This window comes from Uloborus diversus, chromosome 6 (assembly GCF_026930045.1).
Source record: "Uloborus diversus isolate 005 chromosome 6, Udiv.v.3.1, whole genome shotgun sequence".
In the NCBI taxonomy this organism is placed as follows: domain Eukaryota; kingdom Metazoa; phylum Arthropoda; class Arachnida; order Araneae; family Uloboridae; genus Uloborus; species Uloborus diversus.
This window is the reverse complement of record NC_072736.1, coordinates 54,322,838-54,339,236: the sequence shown is the minus strand read 5'-3', so window position 1 is coordinate 54,339,236 and position 16,399 is coordinate 54,322,838. Positions and strand designations below refer to the sequence as shown.

Here is a 16,399-nt window from a genome sequence, read left to right as displayed (position 1 = left end):
TCCATGCATTAATATTTTCTATATATCGAAATCGCAGCAAATTTCCATGTCCATTACATAGAAAATTTGTTTCTATATGTTGAAAAAAATCTCTATATATAGAAAAAAAATTGCGACATTCTTAGATTTTTTTTTTTCCCCACTTTAGACTGCTTGTCTCATGAAAAATGAAGTTTAGGGGATAAAATTATGTTCACTAAAGGTTACTACGAAACTCACAAGGAATCTGGGGTTGAGAGATGTGTAGATAGGTCGTTGTTCCATTCTGGAGTTCCTAAATTCCTTCAAGTTTATTTCAAATCTTAGTTGCAATCAGTAACCAGTAATACAGTAAAATCAGTTTCAAGTTATCCCTATTATCTGTTGATTATTATTTAGCTTCAGTGAAAATGATTCGAGTTGAGTAGATTGATTTTTCACTTATCTCTCAATTACATTGTCAAAACAAAAATCCCATAATGTTGAAGATCAAGTTGAATTGCCAAAGAATGAAAATGTATAAAGGCGCAAAAATATCATTTCTGGTAAATTTAGTATTTCCGCAAGCTGTAGCTTTTCATAATAGTGTCTGCTAGTATGAAAAATCGGAAAGCCGTAAATAAAAGTCTGAAACTTACAGAAAACTTTCACTCAAAAACATGAAATGGCATTATATTTGGTTTTTCTAGAAACTATGCAGTAGGGTGGGTCGAAAAACAACTTTTTTTTTCATTTGGATGATGGGTAGTACGGAAAAGGTGCCATTGATGGAGCAAAGTGCACATAAAAAATATAAAAATTTTTCTGAGACATTTTTTTTTTTATGATCTGCCGCAATTAGGTTGAAGTTTCGAAAAAATGCTGTTTTTTTCATGTTTCTAGCCGAAATTAATAAAAATAGTATGTTTCTATTTTCGATGACGAGTTGCACGGAAAAGATGCCATTGGTGGTACTAAGCTCCCACAATAATTTTGGGGTATGTGGTACAGCTCTTTCTTTTGCCACAAATGAGTAGAAGTTTTAGCAATTTTCAGTTTTTTTAACGTTTTCAATAAAAATTCTCAAATAGCAAAAATTTTGTTTTTGCCACATTTCTCTGTCATAATTATATAGTTTTATCACATGTGCAGGGCCGGATTTGGAAGTGTGGAGGCCCCTAATCAGGGTTTGAAAAAATCATCATATTTTCGAAAAAATATCCGATACTTTGATATGTATATATCCAAATATTTTGATATATATGTATATATCCGATATTTTCGATCAGCATTTTAATAGTAAATACATCCTGAAGTTACTGCTATTTATTTTTTTACATTATTGTTATTATAATTTAAAGGGGAGAAAAAACGTAAAATTTGCTGATTTGTAAAAGTTAGGATATTTTTTGTAAAAATTTTATTGTGGGGGCCCCTTTGTTGTGCAGGCCCCGGAGCAGTAGCCCCGCCTGCCCTCCCCTAAATCTGGCCCTGCACATGTGATGCATTTTTAGATGCATGGTGTGTTATAAATTAACTACTTATGCATATAAATTTTTAAGCTTAAAATATGCTATTACAAAACTTAATGCAGCTCTCTGTTTTATTAGAGTTCAAAACCAACGGGAGTAAAGCAGAATTCTTTCTTAATCACTGGTAAATCTTTTAAAATAAAAACAAAGTTATTATCTCTTAACTAAAAACAGTCGCGTGAAACGGCACTCCCATAAGAACATGAAAATAAATACAAAAAACAACGGTGTTGTTGCAGGTGTTTAAAAAAAGATGGAAATAAATAAAGAACTTCAACATTTGGTGTACATTTTTCATACAAATGAACTCCCGGTCTGACACCTGATAAATAAGATAGAGAAAGTACTGAATCTAAGAACTTTCTGGCCCAATCAAACCCAAGCTGATGGCATATGAAAACCACAGAGGTAACATAAAATGATAGATCATTTTATGTTACCTCTGTCATGCATTTCTACATTGGCAAAAGAAAAGGAAAATACTGAAAATTTGAGCACAGACCAAAAACACATAACTGATTGTTGTGCAACTGTTTCAACTGGACTGTCCAGAGTTACAAGATAGCCAACCATGTAGTCTAGGTGGCTCACAGCTGTCTACAGATCTCTTTGCTTGCACTTAAGTACTTGGAAACCCAAAGATGCCTTAGGATGTCTCGCACTTTCCGTAATATTAATTGATTTGCCGGTATGATTTTAAAAAGTAAAAAACATGGCCTTCCTAAGAATTCACAACAATGCTACCACAGCAATGGAAACTGACAAAAACCCAAGGTATTAAAACATTGTGATGAATATTAACTGAATAAATAGATAGTAATTAAAAGAAGAAACAAAGATCAAGAAATTTGAGTGTTAAAGGTTTAAGGTGCCAAAATTAAAATTCAAGTTAACTGAATACAACAATATGCTCTGGTTTGGTTCTCCACCAATATCAGCCAACCTCGAATCACAAAACGTCTTTCCTCACAAGAAACTGGAATAAACACAGTACCCAACACAATTTTAGAACCTGAAGTTCTATACCAGCTGTGTGTAGTAAATATTATATTACTAAAATTGCAAGGAACTTGCATATGGCGACGAAGGAATAGATGCTTTCATTGTAGCAATACTGTAACAGAAGTAAAAGCACTAAAAGGTAGAAATTCGACTCAAAAAATGCTTTATTACCTAAAACAGTGTAGATAAGAAATTGTCTCTTGAAAGTACAAGCAGAAATTTTCTGTACACCTACACCATCTTTAGTTCTTTGTTGAGTTCTGTGCTGTTTAACCTTAATTTTGAATGCAGGTTCACAAAGTTTTCTAATAGCACATTTCAAATTTTATACGCAATAAGTTGTTAATTTATGACACCCCAAGCATCTAAAAATGCAATACATGTAATAGAACTACATAATAATGGCAGAGAAATATAGTAAAAACAAAATTTGTACTATTTGAGAAAAAAAATTTTGAATGTTAAAAAACTGAAACTTAGTAAAAGTTCTTCTCATTTGTGGCGAAGGAAAGAACTGTATCCCACGTCTCAAAAATTTTATGGGAGTTAAGTACCACCAATGGCACCTTTTCTGCGCAGCTCATCATCAAAAATAAAAAAATATTAATTTTACTAATTTTGACTAAAAACATGAAAAAACAGCATTTTTTTTTCGAAACTTGCAGCAGTTCTAGAAATCCTCAGAAAAAATTCGAATTGTTTTACGTGCACTTTGCCCTACCAATGGCACTTTTTCCGCACTACCCATTATCAAAATAAAAAAAAAGTTGTTTTTCGGCCTACCCTACTATGCAGTGCCCAGTAAATGTTTGACATTTATTTTTTTAATTAGTAACTTATTTTATGATAAACTAAAATTGTTTCCATGTATCGAAATTTCTATAAATCGAATCTTTTTCTGGCAATTTGCTACTTTGATACATGGAGATTTGACAGTACATTAGAAAATAAAAAAAGAACAGAAATAATTTTTCATGTATGATTCTTGAAAAATTGACTATCTCTTTACATAATCACAACACTGAAATTTTTGAAATATTGAAAACATGCTTACGTTGAATAGCCATAAATGGTATTTCCTTTCATTTTTGCAACTTGTCTATCTTTGAATGAAAAACTGTAATCTTTTTTTCTGAAAAGATTTAAATATGAACTATCATTTTTTATTGTAGATATCTGAAATATTTTGTTTATTTTTCATGCACTTCATCTTTTCATAAAACAAGGCAACAATTGTTTTTAATAAGTTCATGTATTGAAGGTAAACATCATTAATTTTTAATAAACTGAATGTGGTACAGACCAATTCACTATGAAAAAACTGCATTGGCTCTTGTTTCGGAAACTCAAGGATGCATTCTACAATGTTTGTGATACTCAGGTATCCCTTAGTTTTACAACGTTATATTGTTGACCTTAAAATTATTTTTTACTCATTAATGAATAATATTTTGTACGATACACTCCTGTGTACACATGAAGTAAAGTAATAAAATCAGAACACTTCTTCTTTTTTGGCACTACAGCCTAGGGCAGGCCAAGACCTATCAATCTGTTTCTGACAGGGCAGGATGGAGGAATCAATCAGTTTCCTCCATCCCGCCCTGTCAGAAACAGATTTCCTCCATCCACTGAGGATAACAAAAATCAGAACACACACAAAATATATACATATGTATAATCAAAGAAGCATGAAAATGGTTTTGATCCACATTGGTGATGAACATAGCATTTGTTGAGCATATGAAATAGACTTATGAAAATTTGCATTTCAAAAATTACAACTTTATCAATTACTGTACAGATACATACTCCAAATAGAAATTTGAACTCTCCATTTAATTTTATTTCCACGAGCAATTAAAGAATCTCGCAGTATTTTTTATAACTGTTAACCAAAATTATGAACTTCTAAGGGAGAATTCTAGTCTAGAGGATCGATTTTGAGACGATTTTGCAGGCGCAATTTAAAAAAAAAAAAAAAAAAAAACTGTAACCAAAAACTAACCATTTTTTCCACCAATTTTTTTGTCAGTTTTTTGTTGATACTTGAGAAGTATAAAAATGTATAATAATGGGGAAAAAATTCAAAATTTAAATCAGTAGAGGCCAGCAAAGTGGGGACTGAAAAAAAAAGGTGTCAACTGGTTGACGAGATTCCAATCCTCCTGATGATCTGAAACATGAAATTAAGGTTGATTCTTATTAAACAAGGAAGTAAAATTATCTGGACGTAGTGAGTTTGGAAAAAAAAAGCACAAAATGGCAGGGTTTTTTTTGAAGAAAAAAAAAGTTATTTCTGGTTCCTTTTTTCAACTAAGGTAATTTTTTAAAAATAGTAAAAAAACAAAAATTCAGAAACCCCTACGTGGAGACAATTTAGTATTAAGAAAGTCTGTGCTAAATTTCAAATAAATTGGTGCATTGGAATTTGAGATATCCTGTCAACCGTATTGTAAAAAGTAGTTTCAAGAAAAACATGTTTAAAGTTTGCAGTTGCATTTCAGGCAGTCCGAGCGGTTTAATGGTATGCTATACTTATATTTTTTTAAACATTCATACCTGCCTTATAAATTGCTTCTTCCTATGCCTCAAAAGCTACATTTTTGGCAGATCTTTCAGCCATAAGAGCAGTTCTGCCTTCTTTTAAAGCTTCAGAAACTCCTACCTTGGAGCGTTTGCCGCGCTGTTGATCTGGTTTGCTGGCTTTTAGAATTATTTTCGGAGTTATAGTTAATTTTTTTAAGATAAAGACATTTTTCTTAATGCGTAAATCCTCTTGGAGGCTTATTCTTAAAGGTCTAAACTTTGAAAATATGAAATGAAAAAAAAAATTTTTTTGAATTTCTAGACTAGAATACTCCCCCCTCCCCTTAATTTTTTTGTTTGAAATCATATTACAATATACTATTTTTTTTCTGTGACATTGGTCGTCATAAATTCTGTAAGTCACCAGAAATGATTTTTTGACTTCCCTCCTTTCTCTCAATATTCATTGATTAAGACTGAACCCTCCTGAACCTAAGAACTGAAAGGCATACTGAACCCTCAAAAACGATGCAGCAGCCACTCAATTGCTATAGAGTACCTCCAAAGAAAGTTTAAAAGCCCATTAATCCCTCTAATGCCCCTCCCTCCACCCCTCCTCGTTGGCACTCCTGATTTAAACATCTCAGTAACCGTGTACAGCACTGTCCAAAACCCCTGGTTCCTTGTTCAGACTCCCACTCTGATTCATGATCTAGATGGGCTCAAGATAGGAAAAAATTACGATAGCATTTTCTAATTGCACACCTATTGAACAACAATATCGTATCGACTTCATAAAATGGTATAATGAAGTGATTATGCTCCAGTTTAGTAGGTTGTAGTTTGTTGCTGAAAGACTTAGGGTATGTATGTCTCCAGTCTAAAGCAACATTCACATATCGTCCGCACGTAAGGTCAGAGACGATTTTTTCTCCCTAAAACCAGCTTTTGGTCGGCGTTGCCATGAAAACAAGTCGTACTGTATGGAACCCGTCAACGTGACAAGAAGCTAGATATTTGCCATTCATCCTGTTGGAAGTCGCATTTCATTGGTCTCCACAAGATGCGCATGCTCTCTCTATTGGGTGAGAGTACTGTCATGTGCTTTACGTGTCTTGGCAATATATGAATGCTTCTCCCTTTTTGGAAAACGTATGTCTGTCCCCTTAAAATGGCAAGTGTTACGTGCGGACAATTTGTGAATTAGGTTTAATACACACTCATATACGTGTATATTACTCTTCTATGAAAGATATATGCATTTATTGAATGCCAGCAACTGTATTTAATTCAGTTTTAAAATGCTTTCCAAAATCATAGCTTTTTTACATCATTAGTAAAAAACAAAATAATTGCTATCACACTCACTTAGCTTGTGGGGATAACATTCTACAAGAATCAATAAGCAAAATATTAACTTCTGGGTTCTCTTTTTGCATACACTTCAACACATATTCTGTACAAACAGCCTCCTCCTTCAGATACTTATCACTGCAATCAATGGGTAATAAATAGGTTTGACCAAATTCCTCAAATCCATGTCCGGCAAAGAAAAACAGTGCTGCAACACACAAAATATATAAGGTTGCTGGTAAGAAGTAGAGTTGCTTGAAAAGTAAGTTTGCTAAATGATTAAATCAATACATATTTAGAAAATCAAGAAAAGAATGTCGTATAGTTTTAATAGGTTAACCACTTCTAAGTATTGTGCAATAGAAAAAGTAAGAACTAAAGCATGTAGAATTTTCTATTTAAGTATTTTTCTTACAGCTTTGTTTGGAAAAAGCAAATTTTGGTAGGATGAAAACTTTTTTTTCCATTCAGGTGAAAAGAGGTAGATTTCGATTTAAATTATAGATATGAATGATATTCTCCATATGGATAGATTTTCTATTGAAAGAATTTTTAACCATAGACATTAGAATTTTTAAAAAGTTACCATTTAAAAATTGTGTACTTAATGATAATTTCTCTAAAAATTTAGCACTAAAATCCTGTGGCAAAAACTCAGGCGGTTTTAGATAAAACTTTTAAGCATTATACAGTCGGACCTCCATATATAGAAGTAGCAAATTCCTGGAAAAAAATTCAACATATAGAAATTTCGATATATGGAAATGACCTTATTTTATCATAAAAGTATCTTAAAACATTAAAATAAAAGCTAATTTTCGTGTATGAAACCCAATTTATAATTTACATGAGTATCGGATTAAATGAAAGTTAATGATTAAAAAATTAACAGAAATTATGTTTTTATGCCAACCATACATTTTATATTCTTCAGCAATTTAACTTGATCGCAACATTAGGGGATTTTCGTTTTAACAATGTGATCAGGGAAAAGTAAAAAATCATTCTCCTTAACTTGAATGATTTTTACTGAAGCTAAGAAGGCGAGAAATGATAATCAACAAACAAAAGGGATAATTTGAAACTGTTTTTACAGTGTTACTGGTTACAGCTAAGATTTGAAATAAACTTGAAGGAATTTAAGAACTTAACTATACACCCTTCAACCCCAGATTTCCTATGAGTTCTGTAGCAACCTTTAGTGTGAACGTAATTTTCTTCTCTAAGCTTCATTTTTTATGAGACAAACAGTAGGGTGGGTCGATTTTGACTTTTTTTTGAAATCGAAAACGCCTGTGGTGGGAAAAGTTGTGTATTGGCATCAAATGCTCGCATAAAAAATTTTTTGGAAATCAAAATTTATTTAGATCTCTCGCCAGCCCCTCAAAGTTTGGCCAAATATGTAAAAATTGACATTATAAAATTTTTTTTCAAAAAATCTTATGTATAATATTTTTAATCGCCTGTGATGGGAAAAGTTGTGTATTGACATCTAATGCTCATACAGATTTTTTTTTTGGTAATCAAAATATATTTAGATCCCTCACCAGTCCCATGAAATTTCACCAAATATGAAAAAATTGACATTTATTTGTTATTTTTTAAATTTCTCATGTTTGATTTTTTTTTAATCACCCGTAGTGAAAATTATTGCATAGTAAGATTCTTCACTCATAAGTAATAATAATATACAAGCTCCGCTCAACCGGTGAAATTTGGAATATTTTCATAATTTTTAAAATCTTGACGTTTTAAAGCAAAAATTTTATCCAACACTTTTTTAAAAAAAATTTAAGCATTTTTTATACTTTATTTTTCTATAATAACACTATAGAATTCTTTAGGATTAAAACATAGGTATAAAAGATTAAAGTACCAGAAGTCCGTCGTTGCAGTTTTACAGCAGCTCTTCGCTCATTTTCCTGAAGTATTGGGGGAAAATGACTAAGAATTCATCACCTCGGAGTTTTTTGTAATAAAGAAATTTTACACCTTATACATTACTTTGTTCTCAAATTTTGGCATTAATTCTCGGGAAGCCAATGTTGTACGTATAAAGACATCATGGCATATTGCTCCACAAACAGATAAAGATGACTCTGTCACCAACCTAACTGCTCTTTCTACCGCTTGTGTATGACATGGTAAATTCCACAACTCACTTTCAATAATGTCACCCGTTTCAGCTACTTTCTCAAGTTCCGCATTGGGTATATGTTTGGTGAGTGGAGAATCTGTAAGGGCACAATTTTGCCAATTTATCAATTCTGTATGGTCTTTTGCTTGAAAATTTAGAGGTGGAATGACAAAATCACGAACAGTTTGATTAGTAAGAGTTCGGACCTTCAGGATTGTTCTGTAGCCTAATTTCCTTACTGAGGATCGCGTGCCATTGATCATGGCTGTCAGCAGGTTTTCTGGATGACCAAAAAAAAAAAAACATTTCTTTGTATAACAGGGTCAACTACTGATTTCAGATCATCGCTAAGATATCTTGAGTAGTGTATACTTCCCAAAGATGCTGTGCACCGGCTGTGCATGAAGGCTCAGTTTTAATCAAAAACCAAACTTTTGCATACACTTTTATAATGTATTCTACAATAGTCCCTATTTCCAACGATGATTCTTTTGTACCAACATACAAACGAAGTACTTTGTTTGCTGTTTTAAGCCACCTAGCATGAGATAGCTTTCCTGGTGATTTGGTGGACAGTGATGTTGAAAAATTTCCTGAACATATTGCTTGACATACTTGATACCAGTACTTTTGGTCAGTGCCAAGTCCGTCTGTATCAACTGTTGACAAATCAAAAGCGATTTTTTTAAAGTTGACAATTGGTAGCTGCTTACATGTGCCAAGAAGCTTCCCTATAGGACCATTATATGTAAAAGGACCTATAGTGCTTCCATCAAGATGCCGTAACAGATAGCGTAAAGGTAGCTCATTGGCGTGCAATTGACATATGAGCCACTGCAACGGCCTTTTTAAATGCAGCTCAAACAGTCTTGATACACCACCTTTCACACCAGTATTGACTGCTGTTCCATCTGATCCTACTGCAATTAAATCCAAAGATACTTGGGTTGTTTTTAAATAATCTAATATGCTTGATAACACTTCATTCGCTGTACCAATTCTTCTGCTCTGCGTTTTTCGTTACGATTTCTATTTGGTTCATATATGCTTGGCTAAGTGCCAAGAATGGGCCGATTTGTCAGACTGGGGGTGGGTGATTTAAATAGTTTTATTATATCAGAGAGAAGAAGAAAAATAAACATTTGGAGGAATCACACCATCTGTCTCTTTAACAGTTAAAACTAAGCTGAAAGAGCAAAGAAAAAAGGCAAAATGCGCAATTTCAGATTCCCGGAAGGGTTGGTATATATAATATGATATGATAATTATTTCGTTCACAAACAAAGGGTCTTTTCATTTACATCACAGGTGATTAAAAAAATACATAAGAAATGAAAAAAAAGTTTTAAAAAAAAGTCAATTTTTACATTTTTTTGCGATATTTCAGGGACCTGGCAGAAGGTATAAATATATTTTAATTACCAAAAATTTTTTTTAATGAACATTAGATGTCAATACAAAACTTTTCGAACTATAGGCTATTAAAAATATATACGTAAGATTTTTTTAAAAAAAATTAAAAAATGTCAATTTTTACATATTTGGCCAAACTTTAAGGGCTGGTGGAGGATCTAAATATATTTTGATTTCCAAAAAAATTTTTATGCGAGTATTTGATACCATTACACAACTTTACCACCACCGGCGTTTTTGATTTAAAAAAAAAGTCAAAATCGACCCACCCTAACAAACAGTCTAAAGTGGAAAAAAAATCTACGAATGTCTCGGAAAAAATTTCGATATATATAGAAACAATTTTTCTATATAATGAACATAGAAATTTGCTGGGATTTTGATATATAGAAAATTTTAATATGTGAAAGTTCGATAAATGGATGTTCGACTGTTGTCAACAAAAGATAATACTTTAAATGTTCTTGTGTCATTTTGAAAAAAGTAAAGTCACACAATGAATATTACAACTGTAAATACATTGCAAGGGTTCAAAATTTTAAATATATATATATATATATATATATATATATATATATATATATATATATATTTCATAAACAAAATACAAATTAACAACATAAAAACAAAAAATTACCATAAACTTTTGGTCTTAACATTTTACAAAAGACATGGACAGCATTTTTCATTTCTAATAATCTAAGATTTTTAACAGCAAAAATTTTGAATTTCATTGAAGAAAGCAGCTCAGCCATATCAACAACATCAGGAGATGGTTTTTTCAGTTCTGGTAAGTTGAGGTATGTATCATTGGCAATCAAAAAGGCTATTTTATCTTCAGCTTTAAAAAGAAGAAGAAAAGTATTTTAGTTTGGCAAAATAGTTTATGCTGTGATGTTTTATGCAACTTCTTGTTGATTTTAAAAGGATGAAAAACTGTGTAATGCATCTTTTTTTACCATAAGTTATTGAAAAATGCAAAATTGTAAAACAAGAATTGAAATTTTTCATTAGAATGCTTAAACTTCAAATACTCATTAATCAACACAACAAAATACTACAAAGCACCATTATTTTGGAAGAAATTTTTTTTTCTTCTAATGGGGGCTGCATTCTAAGGCTATTTAGCCTTTAGTCGACTTAATGGGATCCCCCGATACGGCATTCAGTCTTTCATGCGACACCATTAAGGCACGGATGTCAATGTCACGGATAATTCGGATGCCCAGTCTCCACCAGATAAAGACACCTGGGCTCTCTTTAATGCGAAATTGCACTAGAAATTTAATTCTGCCAAAGGAGCCAAAGCCAAATGCCCAAGGGATCTTTTACATGCCGCATAATTTTACAACATGAGCGCTGATGATTTTCTGCATCTCAAAAATCTACCGACTGGCCACCCCAGGTCAGAACCTGGGGTCCGCAGGCGTAGAAGGCCAGCGCCTAACTATCATGCCACCAGCGGGTGGAAGAAAATGCTTGAACTTATAATTCTACTTTAATACGCGACAAGATCATTCAAAATATCATTATTTGTTGAACAGTTGAGCAACAATGTTTTTTACAAGCAAATTACAGAACACTGTAATTGATTCAGAACATTTTACTTTCCTTACCTGACTATGAAACATCAGATTTCTGTCACATAAACATAATTGAATGTATTGCTTACCTCTACATTTCCTTGGTTTCCTCTATATTTAGCATGAATATCCTTTATGCCCAAATAGGTCACAAACATGTCACTCTTTTTTTTTTTTTTTCATAAGCAGAAGTTATAAGATGATATTCTTAAAATATATTCTGTGCAACTGATTTATTGCAATGCATATATCACATAATCTACAGCAAATAACATCTTTTTACATGAAATAGTTTTTGCACATTTATCAGTATTATTAATTCAAGTTAAAGTTAATAGGTTTTTTTTCAGATAAGGCTTAATTTTGACAAACTTCGAGATTTAAAATTCAATTTTAAACACAAACCTTTATTTCTTTAAGAAAGGCAAAAAATTGCAGAAAAGCAAAAATGTCAAAATAACATCTGCCATTTATTTCAAGAACAAAATTTAATGGCAGGGTATTGTAAATAATTAAAAGTCCTGCTCTGCCAAAAATGAACTAGCTAAGAAAATTAGAAGTTTAATTAATAAAATTAGAAGCATGGAGTCATGCAACTGCTGAAATAGGTCAAAAGATATCGGATAAAAAAGGGAAACAATAAAAAAAAAAAACATTTATATACTGGAGGAAAATTATGTTTCATTTTCACCAGAAACAAAATTAATTTCCAAACAACCAAACAATTTGAAAGGCTCTAGTATTTTAAGGTAAATAAAAAGTTAAGCGAGAATATTTGGAAACACTATTTTTTTTCATGAATCATCAAAAGAGTAGTTACCAATAAAAGGAGTAGTTTCATCAACATTATCAAGTTCAACCGTAACTGGATTGGAGAGACTGTGACAAAAATCATTATTTACTACACACTGATAATTCCATTCAGTATCTGAAGTAACTGAATCAGGATATAAACAATTCAATTCTAACTTGGTTGATGTTTCACCTGTAATTTGAAAGATTATAAGTTTAAGCATTTAAAACTGTAATAAAATGAATAGAACTATCTGATGTATGCACTTAATTCAAAACAAAGACCAGGGTTCATACTCTATTTGGATGAAAAAATTCCATGACTTTTCCAAGACTTTTTCATGACTTCAATAAAAATTTTCATGACCTTGTTTACGAAGAGAAAAACACTACTTAATCTCAAACTTGCTAATTTTTGGAAATGAGCTTTAGCAAAACGTCTACAGGAATGCCACAGCCTCATTGAAGCACTTACTCGTAATGGAAAAAATATAAGTGTACACTTAAAAAACTAAACTATTCTTATTTGTCTTCATCATTTAAATTTAAGTAAAGTAATAATGCAGTGGAACTAAAATTATGATGCTTAAATGTCTAATTTTTTATATATATAAACAAGTAGAATGATAATGAATGGGACAAAGGTTGAAAGAGCAATCAATTAAGTTTCAATAAATTTGCTTCAAAAGTTGCCTTTCAGTGTCCAACAGCGCATTTAATAATCCACATAACTTGACAGTATTTTGGTTCTTTAAAATAAATCCACATAGTTTAGATATATTTATGTCTAAACCAGATATTTTTTGAAAAAACCATTCAGTAATGAATCAATCTTCTGATTCAAAAGTACTTGTTTTGTTTACTTATTTTCACATTTTTAATTTTATATAAATTAAAAGATTCAGAAATTCCAGAACATGTTCAATTCTTGACATTGAACGTAGCAGAACGTAGCAATGGGTCGCATGAATTAGTTTTCTGGGCCGTATGTTGGGCACTACAGTAGTACTACTTTAGAATATTAGAATTCCCCTTTTTCTGTATTCTATCGTCTGACTAAAGATCTTTACTTTATAAAACCTTCAACAAATTAAGATAAACTCTGATAAATTTAATAACAAAGTTCTTACGAGTACTGGAATCAAACTTGGATGCAATTGAATTGCTTTTTTGAGTGGGCGTGACAAAACCAAGAAAGTGCAAGTTCACTACTACATAATATAAAACATAAGAAGTGTTGAAAATAACAGAAATTCAAAATAAGAGATGTCCAAGCAGTAAAATCACATCCCAAAAAGGAACAACAGAAGTCTGCAACAGAAGTGGATACAATGATTTTTCAAAATTCAGATATGATTTTGGGATCGTTCAATTTTCCATTTTTAATAACTCTTATGTGCTATCACTCAATATTTGTAATGCTCTATTAGTTAATGTTATTTTATCTCTGTCCAGGACATTTTTCCATGACTTGAAATAAATTTCCATGACTTTCAATGGAAATTTCAATTTTCCATGACTTTTCAAGGTCTGAAATTCACTTATTCTTTTTCCATGACTTTCCAGGATTTCCATGACCCGTACGAACCCTGAAAGACTTATAATAATAATTATTTTTTTTTTGAAACAGAAATAACTACAACAAATAACAACACAAGTAATTTTCTAGCCTCTCTGTGAAATTTTGTGCAATGAAGTATTCACATTATCAGTCTAAACTCTCTTGGCCCAGACCCTTCTCAAAAACGTCACAATTTCCAAAGGACTGGTTTTCTTTTGAATAGCAACAAAGTGATATGATTTTTTATTCATCAGTCATTCTTGACTATAGCTTTCAAACAGTTCTCACACATGATGAGAGTCCATAGGATGGAGAGGGGAGGGGGGGATGGCACGTGCTGAAGCATTAAAATTATATATGGAATCATTTTTGAGAGTTTTTATCCCTTTTGAAAGGATTCATTTTTGCAGGAAGTATGCTTTGAGTGAGCGAGGCATTGTCCTTGGGACATACTTTGCTTTTTTGCACTTTATTTTGAAAAGTACAAAAATGATAAAAATCTTCTTTAACATATTGTGGACTGATAAGATATGAATGAGCATTCCATGACGAAACACATGTGATTTGTTCAGAAACTATTCAATCAAGGAGCAATGACCCATTCAAAACAATACAAAGTTCAAGTAAAAATATAAGAGATAGGGTGTGAATTAACAATGTACATTGTACATTAATAAATGATGATGGTTATAAACTGTCATATGACAAAGTGAAAAAAATCATCAGAATTCTCTACAAGTGTGTACCATGTGTTAAGATAGACACTCATGACCATGCAAGTCAACTGATTGTCATCTTACACAGCCTTTCACATTATAATTAAACTAGGTTCTTTTTTCTTCAAACAAGACTACTATGTAATTTTATACTATGTAAAAATACTAATGCTCAGGGGTGCAGACTTGGAAAAATTGTTGGGGGGGGGGGGCGGATGTCACCGGGGTCTAGGAAGTATGTTAAAGCACGAAGCCCCCCCCCCCCTGAAAAAAATTCAGATTTTTGTACCTTGAAAATGCCAACTTAAATATTTTCTGGTATGGATAGTTTATGCAAACACTATGTGAGATGGCGTTTTCAAAGTAAAACATTCTAAAAATTGGTACACAAATTTTCTGCTTCAATTAGATCGTCACTTGCCTTAAGTGAGGGACAATATTACAGTTCCATTTTGTGGGGAGCCGTGAAGTGTCATAGCTAGGCTATGGCACTATACAAGGTAGTGCACTTGACTTGCCTGGAAAGGAACTCCCAGTGGCATTGATTTATAACAACTATTGGGGGGAGGGTGCCATAACAGGGGCCTTGCCAGGAGAAATTTTCTAAAATTTGAGATAAAAAATAGTGAGTTTTAAAGTTTTTTAAGCATTTTAGAATCACATGATCAACATTAGAGCCTCAAAAACTCGACTCTCAGTAAATCGACACTCTGAGAAACTCGACAAGCCAACACATTTTTTGGCTTTGAAAAAAAAAAGAAAAAAAACGCATAGTATTTTCGTAAAAAGCTAATTCAATTTACAGTAATAATTATGCTTTTAGTCTATTACAAAGCAGTGAATATATAGCTCTGAAAAGATTGAAATGATGTTTAAATAAATCTAAACTATCATTAAAAGAATAAAGCATAAAAGATTGTTGTTGCACTTTGATTACTATAAGTGAAATAACTAATTTAAGCTTGGTTTGAATAAGGCTGAGTTCATTAAATAAAAATAATGTCTCAAAATTAATGCTTTAATAGAGTTAAAAAAGTTAATACAGAGAGATTACTTTATTAACTCTAATAATTGAAGAAAACTATCACGTCTTCCACCACTCGTTTTCAATTAACCTGCTTACTACCGCAATAGTTATTTGTTTTAATTCATTACTGAATGTATTTTACAATGTAATATCTTCAAACAAGGAAAGTAAAAAATATCAACATAATTTTGTGATTTTAGAAACCATAATATGACAAATAATGTTCTTCAATTATTGAGGGGGCTCTGCCCCCTAAAACAAACTATTGAAGGGGCTCGGGCCCCCTCAAGCCCTATGGAGTCGGCGCCACTGCTAATGCTCTTAAGTATTTAACCTTGTTCCTTCTTAGAATCTATAATCTACAAAGTCACTTAAACTAAGAGAATGTTAATGGTTTGAGGTTTGAACCAGATATCAAAATCCTTGAAATTTTACAAGGATCATGCATAGTCCAGTCTCAGTTTTTAAGGGTTTTAATAGGAGAGATATTAATTTAAAATATGGATTCTCTCTCTCTCTCTGGGCCATCTTTTCCCTTTACCAGAATTACTGTATTACTCTAGCATCTTGCGAACTAATCCTTTTTCTGATTTGAGCAAAAGTGAATTAAATGAAAAGTGCACCTTGGCAAAAGAATAGATTAATTAAAGTACCACCCCAGATAATACAAAAAGGGCAGCGTCCCCAAAGTACGCTGCGAACGGTGGTGTGCAACAACCTTCCACATGCGGCTAGCTAACTCATAAATCCTGCCTAATCAAACTGGCTGCTTTAAAAAGTGTTCCTCATAAAAAAA

At 32.1% G+C, this 16,399-nt stretch overlaps 1 protein-coding gene across 1 annotated transcript in view; it reads right to left on the bottom strand.

The window, feature by feature from the left end:
- Positions 1 to 16,399, bottom strand: part of LOC129224761 (mucosa-associated lymphoid tissue lymphoma translocation protein 1-like) — a 32,924-nt gene that overhangs the window by 2,521 nt on the left and 14,004 nt on the right. Inside the window, exons 9-12 of the mRNA XM_054859309.1 lie at positions 12,328 to 12,492; positions 10,562 to 10,765; positions 6,390 to 6,582; positions 3,547 to 3,624 (exon numbers count right to left, since the gene is read on the bottom strand). Coding sequence (XP_054715284.1) covers positions 3,547 to 3,624; positions 6,390 to 6,582; positions 10,562 to 10,765; positions 12,328 to 12,492 — 640 coding nt within the window. The remainder of the gene's footprint in view (positions 1 to 3,546; positions 3,625 to 6,389; positions 6,583 to 10,561; positions 10,766 to 12,327; positions 12,493 to 16,399) is intronic.